This window comes from Calidris pugnax, unplaced genomic scaffold (assembly GCF_001431845.1).
Source record: "Calidris pugnax isolate Ruff unplaced genomic scaffold, ASM143184v1 scaffold371, whole genome shotgun sequence".
Classification (NCBI taxonomy): Eukaryota; Metazoa; Chordata; class Aves; order Charadriiformes; family Scolopacidae; genus Calidris; species Calidris pugnax.
This window is the reverse complement of record NW_015091373.1, coordinates 379,206-392,121: the sequence shown is the minus strand read 5'-3', so window position 1 is coordinate 392,121 and position 12,916 is coordinate 379,206. Positions and strand designations below refer to the sequence as shown.

Here is a 12,916-nt window from a genome sequence, read left to right as displayed (position 1 = left end):
TTTTGGGGTGACGGGGGAAGGGTGGGGGTGCCCGGGGGTTGTCGGGGCGCCCGTCAGGTCTGGATGCCCCGGGGCGGGGGCCCGGGGGGGTGCCGGCCCCGCCGCCTGCCGGGAGGGGGCGCCCCAAGCCCGGCTCTGTCCCGGCCCGGCCGTCGGGGGGTCCCGTCCCGGGCTGGGGGGGCCGTGCCGGGGGGGGACCCGCTGATGTGTCCCGTCTGCCCAGCCGTCCCCAGCCCCGAGAGCCCCGGGCGCTGCCTGAAGCTGCGGGTCTACGTCTGCTGCAGAGACACCAGTGAGTCCGGCCGGGGGGCGGCTGCACCCCAAAAGTCTCGGGCTCCCCCTCCCCTGTCCCTGGAACAGCCCGGTCCCCACTGGGGGTACTGGGGCCTCGGGGGGGCGACACCCGTGTGTCCCAGGGGAGCCGGTCACTGATACCGTCGGGGTTTGTTTCAGCGCCGGAGCCGGTGACGGAGGTTCCCAATTCGCAGCCCCGTGGGCGCGGGGGGCCAGAGGGTGAGTATGGGGTGGGCAGGGAGGTAGCGGGGGGTCGAGGGTGGGCTCACCCTCACCTCTGCTCCTGCCCTGGCAGATGCGGTGCCCGCCCAGGGGGTTGCGGCCCCACTGCAGCCCCACGCCCTGTGCCTGGCGCTTGCGCTCCTCACCCTGCTCCGGATCTGACCCCCGGTGCCGCCCGTGGCGGGGAGACGGGCTCCTCTGCCCCACTGCCCGCTTCCAGACTCCTCCTCTGCCGCCATCCCCACCCCACCGAGCCCATGGGGCAGCCCCGGGTCACGACTCACCTGCTGGACCCCCGTGGAGCCGAGCCAGGGCCAGGAGCTCCAGGTTGAAAGGTGAGGAGGGGCCGGGGGGTCTGCTGGGTGGTGGGTGCCCCCAGGGGCTGAACCCTCACTCCATGCTGCAGCATCCCCTGACCGTGCTCTCTCTCTCCCTCCCAGGGACCTGGATTCCCACTGGCATTCCCAAACACCGGCCCTACTGGCCACCCTGTCCCGGCACGGGGCTCCCCACAGCTCACCCGACCCCTGCTCTGCCCCAGGGCTGTCGCCTCATCCCGTGCCTTCCCCCGTGGACCCCCCCCACCCCGGGGGAGGCCGGGGACCCCCAGGCCCTGGAGCGGGTGCCAGATGGAGGCCCCTCTGCTGCCTTGTCCTCCAGCGAGGACACACCGATCTGTCTTCTGGGAAGACGCCCTCCTCCTCCTATTCCTCCTCTTCCTCCTCCTCCTCTTCCTCCTGCCTGACCAGCCCCTACGGTTTGGTTTTGACCCCTGGTAGTGACTGAGCCAAGCAATACAGTGTTTGCAAGATTGCCCTTGGGCTCTGCGGCCCCCACCCCCGGCCTCGTGCTGCCCACGTCCCTTCCTGCCCCTGCCCGCGGTCCCCGTCCCCACGGGGGGTGCCAGGGCGGCTGCTCCCCGGGGGTGCCCACACCTCTGGCCGTGACCTTTCCGGCCGGGGGTTTAATTGCAGCGATTTGATATTGAGACGTCAGCTCATGTCACAGGGAGAGCTTTAATTACAGATGAGCTGCCTGTAATTAGCGCCTGGCAGCAGGACCCGGAGCCGGTCACTGGCGCCTGGGAAGGGACAGGGATGAGGGGTGGTGGGGCTGGGGGGGGACGTTGCTCACCCAGGGCCCCCAGCTGGGTGTGGTGGTCCCTCTTGCTGCCCTTGGCTGGGCTTGGGCTGCCAGCGGGCTGGCGGTCCTCCGTCCGTCTGTCTGTCTGTCCCCTCATTAGGATGCACAGTGAAGAGCGGGGGGCTGTGGAGTGTCAGTTGGGGGGGACACAGTTGGAGTGTGCCCCTTCACCAGCGGGGCACTGCGGGGGCTGATTTCATGGCACAGCTGGGTCCCTGCTGGGGTCACGGCTCCGGTGCTGCCGCGGGATGGAGCTGGCAGGGGCCGTGCCCCGGGAGCGATGCTGGAGGCTCCCGCAGCGGCCGGCAGACCCTGAACCCCCCTGCCCCACGGGTGCAGCCCCCCGCTGCCCTCCTTGGGGGGGTCCAGCCGGAGCCGAGCTCCCTGTGGGGCTGCCGGCAGCCAGGCCCCCGCAGCCCCCTCCCTGCGCAGGCGTTGCCAGCCCCCGCCGCAGTGGTGCTGGGCACGTCAGACAGGTTTTATGGCTTCTCCTGAGAAACTGCTTGGCAAGAGGCTGAGCAAAAGCATCGACCGTGCCATGCCCCTCCCCCCCTGCGCCGCTGCCTGCCCTTCCCCCGCTGCACCCCATCCACGCATGGGCAAGGGCACCCCATCCCCATGGGGGGCTGCAGGGCCTGGCCCCACCACGGGGGCCGCAATGGTGCCCAGAATCTGCCTGGTGCGGGGGGGGGTGTCTGTGTAGTCTGGGACAGCCCCCCATGAGGAGATGTCCAGAGGGACCCCATGGGGGGATTCTGGCTGGGGGCATCCCCCAGAGGACCCCCATGCAGGGGTGTTGCGGCTAATGGTAGCCCATGGGACCCTCATGCAGGCATACTGGGGGGGGCAGCGTGCCCTGCCGGACCCCCATAGAGATGGGTGCAGGCAGGCTGTGCCCTGTGGGAGCCCTGTGCTGGAGTGTTGGGGTGACGGTGACCCACGGGACCCTCATGCAGAGATTGGGGGGGGGGGTGGGGGGGTGCCAGTCTCACCTCCCCAGTCCCCCTCCGCCACTGCCCAGGCCCTGGGGCTCTCCCAGGTGAGACTGAGGGGACCCTGCAGAGCCCCAGGGGTGGGTGCCGGGTCCTGGAGCCAATGGGGCCCTGTCCTTGAGCGAGGGATGCTTGGTATGCGGGAGCTGCTGCTGGCTTCAAATCCCATCGACTTCCAATGAGCAATGCCATCAATAAAAGCTAATTGATGGCACGGCCGCTCCAAATCAGATTCCCCGTCCCCTGAATCGAATTGATGGCTCCGCGCCCCGCAGCCAGCCACGGCAGAAATTGAATCTATTAAAGGAATAGGCTCCATTAGCCTGTCCCTTCTGTCTCACAATCTCCCTGCCTTGGGGCTCCCCCCCTGATGCCAGCCCCCCCTTTGCCCCCCCAGGTCCCCACTGCCACCCACACCAACCACAGTGCTCAGGTGCCTGGACAACTGGGTCCCACTGGGGAAGGGTGTGGGGTGGGGGTGCCCTGGTGCCCCACAGGGCACCCCCGGGCGCTGCAGGCGGGTGGGAGTTAAACCTTCAGAAATTGAGAAGAAAATTTTATTGCCAGGAACAGAAAATGATGCGAAACGGTAATAGGCAGCCCAGAGAATAAGAGGGAGTGAAGAGGCATCAGGCTGTGCCCACAGCCCGGGAGTCACAGTGGCGGGAGGTGAGGTGGTGGCACCGTGCGGCCACGGCCAGCCCTGTGCCCTGGCTCACTGGTGGGACACGCCGTGGCACTGGGATGAGCCTGGGCACAGGCCCCTGGCACCGTGGTGCTCCCGGCAGCATGCAAGGAAGCTCCTGGCACTAGGTCCCCCCACCAGCCGTGCTGCTGGGGCCCCCCCACCCAGCCATGCTGGGACACCCTGACACCCCTCACCGCCCTGGGGACAGGATGTCAGGCACTGGGGCCATCCCGGGGGCAGCCCCAGGACACACAGGGTGGGACACCCTGGGGACCCTGTCCAGAGGGCTGGAAGGGAGGAGAGTGCCCCCCCCCCCCCAGGGCAGTGGGACCCATCCCTGCCCATGTCCCATGGGCGCAAGGCAGCGGCTGCAGCCCCGACTCAAGAGCTGCTGAGAGCATCCTGGAGATGGGAAATGGCTCCGTGTCACCATGGAAACGGGGCCACCAGCTTGCCATGCCGAGGGGACACGTGTGCTGAGCTCCGAGGAGTACTGGGCAAGCCGGGCACCAGGCACGATGCTCCACACACCAGGCACTGACTGTGGGTTCCCGGTGCCCTGCGGCCACACCATAGAGCCCATCACCTGCCTCGGTCCTGCTCCCGCATCACCCGGCAGCCGCGGGCATGTGGCAGGGTGCCACCCCGGTGCAATGCCACCCCGGTGCCATGCCACCCCAGCCGGGCAGCTCTGCACCGATGCTCAGCGCCGGGCGTGCGGGGCCAGAGCTGGCTGTTCCCTGAGCAGCCGCCTGATGATGTGCATCGTCAAGGTTATAATTTAGCAAAACACTCAGCAGGGGCTTTGGAGGGAGCCGGCCCGCGCCAGCTAATTAGCCAGAGCCGCACGCTCCGAGACCGCGCCAGCCATAGCAATGAGGGCACGTGCACCGGGCGTGCGGGCTCACACTGGCATGGCACACACATGCGGGGGCCATCATATCCCACCTGCTGGGTGCTGGGGGGGCCATCACATCCCACCTGCTGGGTGCTGGGGGGGGGCAGCTGTGTCTCTGCTGCCCGACTCCTGCTGCTGGCTGGGAGCAGAGGACACACTCGCTTATCTCCACTGGTCCAGGGCCAGTGTGGCAGCTGGGGCAGCGGGGGGGATGCATGGCAGCCTGGGCACGGTGGGTTTGAGCACCCGGGGGCTCTGGGCACAGGCAGACGCTGCCTACACACATCCCTACTCTGTGCCGGGGTGTCTGTCCATCCCTGTCTGTGTCTGTCTGCCCATGTCCTTGTGCGTGCCAGGGTGCTGGCAGCAGCTCGGCAAGGCTGCCCCCCCCGCCCCCAGCCGGCTGTAATCCTGATGGACAATAATCCTGCTGTGCTGGAGCCGAGATGGGCAGGAGCTGCCCTTGCAGCAGGATTCAGTCGGTGCTGCCCGCACCCGCTGCACACTGAGGGCACACTGGGTGTGGATCCCTGGGGACGGGGATGGTGGCCTACGGGGAGCCCCAGCCTGTGGGATCAACCCCAGGGCATGTGGGCAGGGTGCAGGCAGGGCTCCCACCTGGGTTTTACCCCTCCTGTCCTCTCACCCCTCATTGTTTTTAAATGGAGCTGGGTCCATCCCAGGACACTGGGGCTGGCACCGGCGGGACTGGCAGGAGGAGAGCGGGGCTTTGCGATCACACCCGTCAGGAAGAGGATTGGGAGAGGGATGGATTTGTGCCAATGACACAGCATCACCCCCATCGCACTGCATCCTTGGGACGGCCGGATGGTGAGGCTGGGGGCTGGGGCAGCATCTCCCAAGAGTGCCCGGAGTGGGTGCTGTGGGAGTTGGCAGTGGGGCCAGCCGGATGCCAGGGTTCACCACAGAAGCACTGCGGGGGCACAGCCCTCGCTGCCCATCCATCCCCTCCAGGCTCGTGTCCAGCTGGGAGGATGCTGGCAGGGATGGAGGGACCCCAGCACCGAGGTGCGATGCCCGGGCACGGGATGGAGGTGAGTCCCCAGGGGGCTGCAGGGCAGGGGGAGCTGGCAAGCGGCTGCCCGGGGGTCCCTCCTTGTGCCAGAGGCCCCAGTGCAGGAACCCTGTGATGTCTCTGTACCTGCTCCACACGTCTATCGATCCGTCCCATGGTCCTTTGATTGTCAGGCTGCTAATGAGCTTCCCTGGCAAAGACCTCGTTAGCCACGCCAGTGCCTGGCCAGCATCTGGCTCACTGGGCATGAGGATGGTGTGCCTGGCTCCACCATGGGCAATCTCCTGGGGTCCCTGTGGGTCCCAGCGCAGGGACAGGGAAGTGCCAGTGGCTGGCAGGAGCATGGCGTGTCCAGCCCATGGCCAGGAGCCGGCACAGCAGCAGGTGGATCGATGGATTTATTTAATGAGGGAGCGTGGGGCGGCTGCAATGGCAACACCCTGCATCGGGGCATGGGGCCACACTCACACCCGGGCACGGGACCCCCCCTGTGGCCCAGACGGGGCCACCGGGGCTGCAGGTTGGGTGCACCCGCCTGGGGTCTTCTGCCACCCCCTCGGGTGGTGGGTGCTGGTGCTATGTGGCACCCCACTCCCCACAGCACCTCTCTATGCCCTGCTGGCCGCACCAGGATGTCCCCAGGTGGTGCCACCATCATCACCTGCTCTGTCTGAGTGCTGAGCTGTGGCCCCTGCACCCCCGGCCCCTTTCGCGAGCCTTTTTACCAGTGAATTAACCGACCCCGCGCCATCACTCACAGCCAGCGCGACGGCGGGCGCTGCATCAAACCTGATGAATATTTCAGGCCCTGAGATCTCCTGTGCCCGTGTGCTTTATCCTGACTCACACCCCCAATTTATTAGCTCATTCACTTCCCTGCACCTCTGCCTGACACCGGGGTCACTGCTTGTGGCCGGCCCCTGTCCCCAAGCCCAGGTTCGGGGAGTCACACACTGCCACGGCCCCGGCCCAGGACGGGACAAGGATGGGCTGTCTCTGGGGGAAGGTGGCAATGCCAGAGCCGGTGGCACATCCCAGCAGAGCTGGAGCAGCCCCGTGCTGCTGAGCTCGATGCCAGCTGAGGGTACCCGGGACGACTCCCATGTCACCCAGGACCCCTGTGTCCATCCCCATCCCTCATTTGGCACCAAGGGGCTGCAGTTCCCCTGGCGCCGTCACCTGTGGGGTCAGGGCCAGAGCATGGGGACAGCTCTGGGCAGGTCACAGCATAGACCTGTCCCTGTCACCCCCAGCCTCTGCCAGCACTCCCTGTCCCAGCGGCTGCAGATGCTAATTGTGGCATGATCTATGTATGGCGGGAGCAGGATATTGATGCTGCCTGTCACCCCCCAATTGGATTAACGTCACTTAGGCACTGGTAACGGGCGGCTCGGAGATCTGCCACCAGGGCTGGTGGGGGCTCTGGCACCACCACGGGCACTGGGTCCAACCTGCCACCACGGGCCGGGTCCCCACCCAGTCCCATGGGTGCTCCATCGCCCTTCTTGTGTCTCCTGGCACCCCTGAGCAGCTGAGCCCAAATTCCCCTGTGGCCACAGCTCCACGCGTAGAGCTGCTGCTGCAGTGATGCACCGAGGAGCCTCTGCAGGCACCAATAGCCCCGGTACGTGTGCCCCCGTGCACCCCCCTGCACACTCGCCATCGGGCCGCCCGCGGTGCCTTGGGCACGGGCACCAACGGCAGAGCCAGCATGGCCCTGGCTATGGTGGCAGCACTTGGGGAGGGCGAGGTGCCACAGGGGGTGACAGGGCTGAGCCCTAGGGATGCTGTGAGGCTCTGCTGGGGTGTGGGGATGCAGGTCCCTTTGGGGGGGGTGGTGCCTGCCGGGTTCTCCTGTGGCTGCCGGAACCGTGAGGCTCAGCACAGGGTGTTCACAGCTCCTCATGGCCCGGCCACACGTGCCATCAGCCTCGTGCTCAGCTCACCATCGCTGCTCTGCCCACCGCTGCCTGCCTGAGTACAAGGTGCTGGCGTTGGGGGGGCAAAGGGCTGTACCCCCACCCCAGACTGTGCCTGCTGCAGCCCCCGCAGCCACCGTGCAGGGGACACCAGGGTGGCACAGCCAGGGCAAGCGGCATGCTGGGCTCCGGCATGGGCAGGGACAATGCCAGCAGGGAGCTGAGCACCAGGACTGGTGGCTGCAACTCCACATCCTTGTCCCTTCCCTGGGGAGCCACGTCTGCTGCGCTGCAGGGGGGCAGCCCTGCCATTGCCGGACGGCTCCCTCCTGACATGGTCATCGTGCCCACCGGCGCATCTTTGCCATTACCATGTCAGAGCAGCAGGGGCTGGGCCAGGGCCAGTGGGGCTGGGGCTGCTGCTGGTGGATGATATTGGAGTGATCTTGAGGCCGGGAGGGAGGTTTGCCATGGGAGGAGAGGAGAGGAGAGGAGAGGAGAGGAGAGGAGAAAAAACCTAAACTAAAAGCAATCAGAAACTGCCAGCTGAACAAATACCTCTTTTATGATTTCTGCTGTTACTCCCTCACCTCCTTGCTGTTAACCTGCCCCATTTATCGCCCTACAAAGTTAATTTCTGGGTCTCCACATGTCTTGCCTCTGCTCCTGACACCACGTCACTGTGCTTGAGAAGGAAATCAAAAAAGGAGAGGAGAGGAGAGGAGAGGAGAGGAGAGGAGAGGAGAGGAGCCGGCTGAGTCACCCAGTGCCGGCTGCTGACTCAGGCGCTTCCTGCCAGGTAGCCCCCGCCTCCGGCAGTGGGCCATGGGATGTGGCACAGCAGGCAGCCAGGACCCTGGCACCCCTGTCTGGCACCTGCAGTGCCACCGGCTGGTCTGAGGTGAGGGTGGCGTGTGGTGAGTGCTGGCTGGTGCCTTGCAGTGTGGTGACCTGTTTCTACCTGGCACCACCTGCCAGCGGCACAGCCGTGTGCCAGGGTGGCACAGGGGGGGATGACCATGGCTGCCAGGCCATGGAAACCATGAGGAGGTGACCACCTCCACCCCCCACCTGGCACCTCTGGGTGCCCGCGTGCCCGGGGCCAGTGGGACTTGGCACAGCAGAACCCGCTGGAGCCAGGCTTCCGGCAAACAGGCGCCCGGCGCCCGGCGCCCAGGGCAGGGACCCTGTGGCTTCCTGCCCGCCAGGCAGCGGGAGCAGCCCCGGTGCCATGAGGGAGCCCAGGGCAGGCAGGCGGTGGAGCCGGGAGCCACGCACGGCTTCATCCGGCGGCTCGGCGAGGAAGCTGATTTCCTCCAACAGCCCGGCTCTGCGCCGCCGCCGCCACCCAGCGCAGCTGCCGCTCGTGGCCGTGGCCGGGCTGCTGGTGGCCGGCTCTGCCTTGGCAATTAACCCTCTTCTGCGATCCTGCACCATTAAGCTCTGTGTCAATTAACTCAAGCTGACGAGGTGCTAATTAGCGAATCAGCCCCATGTCCATCTGCGTGGCGGGGCTCACCTCCAGCCCACGCGGTAGCACGAGGCTGCTCCATCCCATCCCATGGCTCAGCGGTGAGGTGGTCGGGTGGGCTGTGTCACTGCCACCCATCTTCACCCCACCCCGTGCCACCTCTCCGCCCTGGATCATGCTGCTGTCGCTCTGAGCCCAGCACCAAAGGACCCCTGGGAGGTCCCAGGGGATGCTCCCAGGGCCAGGGGTTCCCCCTCTCCGGGCTTGTGGGGGGGGTCTGCACCCCAAGCCCTCACTGCCATGGCGCTTGCCCGGTACTTGCCAAGATGCTGACGCGGCGCGACCATCCATGAGGCCTTCATACAAATTTAAAGACCGACACGAGGATAAAAAAGGGAAGGGGCAGCGAGGAGCGGGGCAGCTGGCACCCCGGGGGTGTGCGGGGAGCAGCGAGCGTGCCCCAGGCACTGGCTGGGCCAGCTCCCCAGCAGGACCACGTGCCCGGGCACCAGCGTGGGGTTACATGGGGCTGCCCCGTTTGTGCGGCTGAGCGCTGCCAGGAGGGACCAGCAGGAGCTGGAGGCCACTCGGCCACACCGGCACCACTGGCTACCTGCTCCCTGACCCAGGTGCCGTGTCCCCGTGGCCTTGGCCACCCGTTCTGTGTGCCATTGGCATGTTCTTGCCATGTCCAGTTGGACACGTGCCGGCACTTGGCTGCTCCCGGCGGGTCGGGAGCCCTGAGCTCAGCGTGTTTGGGGCCGTGTAGGTGTGGCTGGTGAATATTTCATGCCCACGTTCACCGAGCCCTTTCTTGGTTACACTCCTGCCTCCTCCCCGCTCTCTCGCCATGTTTATTTATTTAATGAATTATTTATCGGCTCCCCCTCTCGCTCTGCTGGGCGCTGCTCCGCCACTGCCCCCCCGCGCCCCCCCTGGCTCCCAGCCCGGCACGATGATTTATTGAATGCCTGCTCTGCTCTGCGGTTGCGACATGCTGTCACAGGAAGCCGTGGTTAAATATTAACCAGGGCGGGCAAAGCGGTCCCCTGCCCTCCTGGGCACGCACAGCTGGCGGGACCCCCGGCCCACCCCACTCCAGGCACGGTGGCCACTGTGGCCAGTGCCTGAGGTTGCCCACTCCAGGCAGCCCGTGGGGGGGGGTGTGCTCCGGTCCCCCCTGTTTTGAGGCAGAAACCTGCTGGTCCTCAGCACGACGGGCACAGGGGTGAGGAGACATGAGGGCACCGAAATGGGGGGGCACTGGGGCTGCTTTGTGCCCAAGCTATTCTGGAGAGCTCAAGGCCTCTTGTGTCCTCCTTAGAGTGAAGGCACCCGGCTGGCAGTGTCCCCCAGGCGTCCCCACAGCAGACGCTGTCTCCTGCTGTGGTCAGCAAAAGCCAGCCAAGCCCCCGCCGTGTGCCGGCTGCCGCAGCCGGGCTCTCCCCAAGCCCCGGGAGTGGTGCCTGCCAGGTGCTGGCACCTGCACACGGGTGCACACCGTGATGCTTTTTGGCCACCCAGGTCCCTCCATCCCCACGGGACCACTCGGGGCACCCTGCCACAGCCCCGCACATCGGAGTGCCCGGACACAGAGGTCCCCCCCCCTCAGCGTGGCGGTGTGCGGGTGCTGGCGGCAGCAGCGCGCGCGTTGCCATGAGCGGGGGGGTTTCCATGTGGAGGTGTGTGTTGCCATGGGTTTACCGAGCCAAAGCGTTTCCATGGTGCCAGCGCGGCGCTGCCGGGGCCCTTCCAGAGGTGCGCAGCCCCCCGGGATGCCCCAGCCGCAGGGCGCACCAGGAGGGAGCCGCCGCTGCCATCACCACCGCACCCCAGCAAGATGGGTGCCCCGGGCCTTGCAGCCCCTCCTGCCCCCCACCGCCCCCCTGCTTCTGCCATCCCCACCCCCCCTTGGCCAGCCAGAGCCCTTTTCCACGTGTTGTGTTTTCTTCACTTCACTTCTCCGGATGAATAATTAATAGAGGCTTTTTTGGTCCTCCGGGCCCTTCCGCCGGCCCCTTCCCCCTTCCTGGCAGGTCTCCGGCGGGGGCTCGGCCCCCTAGTGCTGCTGGTGTGGATGGGGGCTGGGGGGTTCAGCACAGCCCTGCCACAGGCACTGCTGGCCCTGGGCCCCCGCTCCCATCAAAACCTTGGCCACCACTGTCCTTGCCCCCCTCCATGGCCTGGGGCAGCACCCACATGTAAAAAGGGGTGTTGGGGAGCCCAAAAAGGGGCCCCAACGGGGGAGAGGCCCCATTCCCACCCTGAGCTCCCCCAGAAGCTTTGGGGAATTGGGAAACCCCCTTAACCTTGGCAATGGGCAGCCCCAAGCTCTGGACTACCCCGTGTCACCTGCCTGGGCCTGTGAGCCACCGAGCCCGGGCGATGGGGACACGGGGGTGTGTGGATGCAGCGTTCAGCCCCCGGCCACGCTCGCCACTCCAGCAAGACGGCTCCCGACGGGAGCAGCCAGGGCCAGCTCGGCAAGCCCAGCCGTGGTTTTGATAGCCACCTGGTTTCGTTTGCAAGCTCCTTGGGCTGCCAAACCTCCGGGTCATGTGTGGAGCTGGCCTCGCTGGAGCAGGGGCCATCGGGTGGGTGCCAGCGGTGCGGGCGCGCTCCCACATGGGAGCTGGCGCTGAGCTGCGTGTGCCTGCGCTGGTACGAGCGTGCTCGTGTGTGCACACGTGTGCTGGGGTGTGGATCACCTGGCACACGGGGCTGCCGGGCGGTGCCGCACGGCAGTTGCTAAGGGATCTTGCCGAGGACGGAGCTGGCACCCAGCTCACTCCCTTCCCGCACGGCTGGCAGGGACCAGCACTCGGCGAGCACCCACCAGCCCCACGGCTGCTGCTCCTTGGGTACCTCTGCCCCATGGACTCTTGGGGGCAAATGAAGCCGGGGTGTGGGAAGAGCAAGGGGTCCAGCCTCGCGGGTGGGTGCTCAGCCACGTGCCGCCTCCCGGGGCAGGACAGGGCAGGCAGGAGAGCCTGGCACTGTGGCTGTGCTCCCCTGGCACCTGGGCTGCCCTGGCACGCTGGCCCCCTCCACCCATGCTGGTGGCGAGTGGCTGGGTGCCCACCCGCCCACCTGCTGCCATGTTCCCGGGGTAGCCAAACCCCTCTGTGAACATCTGTGACCCCTGGGCACTGGCAGCATCACCGAAAGGACCCTCTGGGGCCATCAGCCCCCACCCACGGCTGTGCTGGCTGCATGGACCCATGGGGGCCTGGTGCCCCAAGCTCCGGCACTGCCACCCAGGAGACCCCAATGTCAGTGGGACCCGGCCCCGGTGCCCCCACCCGCAGCAGGCAGGGTGAGGCCCCTGTGGCACCTGCTCCCGGTGGGACTCGGTCTTGGTCCCCCCACCCACAGGGGGCCCAGTGAGACCCCAATGTCAGCGGGACCCGGCCCCGGTGCCCCCTCCCGCAGCAGGCAGGGTGAGGCCCCGGTGGCACCTGATCCCGGTGGGACCTGGCCCCGGTGCCCAGGCGCGGCCGCGGTCTCCACTGCCCGGTGCCGGTGCAGGCGGGCCCGGGGCGGCGGCGGGCGCGCGCAAATGCATCGTGTGTTCGTGTGCACACGTGTGTATGAGTGCACGCATGCTCAGGCCTCCAGCTCTGTGGTTGGAGTTGGCACCGAGAACCCAACTAATAAATAAAGCTCTGACGGGTTGTGTTAATCATTGCTACTCTTGGAAAACCACTTTCGTAGGCTTTAGTTTGTAAATCTCATGCATTACTCAGATGTTTAGCGCTCTCCTTCTGGGGAAACATTTTGTAAACCACATGTGTCGTTTCTCTTCTGTAAACAGAGGAGGAGAACCTAATTTTGGGGTTCTCCAGATTTACAAGGTAAATTTGCAAATTTGCAAAAGCCAGTCCCAGGCTACGCACTAAAAGTTGCAATTACTGATACATCCTAAATAGAACATGAGGCTTAAAATAAAATTGTCAGTAAGCTATGAACCCTGTGTGATGTGTCAGCACAGGAAAAGCTACCGCAATTCACCCATCATCCAATGCAGTGATGTTCCAGAAGAGATGAATTTGACCTACTCTTTTTTCATGCTAACGTAACAGCCTAAGAGTGATGGGATGTCATATATGTTGATAGTTTCCAAATAAGTTAAGAACTATGATCTCTTCGTGCTTTTCCACTAGCTGTATATCTGATGTGTACCATATAAAATTATTAAATAACAAGGCATCATGAGCATAGCTCCTTTAATCCCTGACATTAAAGTAGATAAT

The 12,916-nt window shown here is 65.6% G+C and overlaps 1 protein-coding gene across 1 annotated transcript in view; it reads left to right on the top strand.

The window, feature by feature from the left end:
- EFNA4 (ephrin-A4) overlaps nucleotides 1-1,330 on the top strand; it is a 7,159-nt gene extending 5,829 nt beyond the window's left edge. Inside the window, exons 4-7 of the mRNA XM_014961227.1 lie at nucleotides 224-292; nucleotides 454-513; nucleotides 590-851; nucleotides 957-1,330. Coding sequence (XP_014816713.1) covers nucleotides 224-292; nucleotides 454-513; nucleotides 590-678 — 218 coding nt within the window. The 3' untranslated portion in view covers nucleotides 679-851; nucleotides 957-1,330. The remainder of the gene's footprint in view (nucleotides 1-223; nucleotides 293-453; nucleotides 514-589; nucleotides 852-956) is intronic.
- Nucleotides 1,331-12,916: the final 11,586 nt, after the last annotated feature.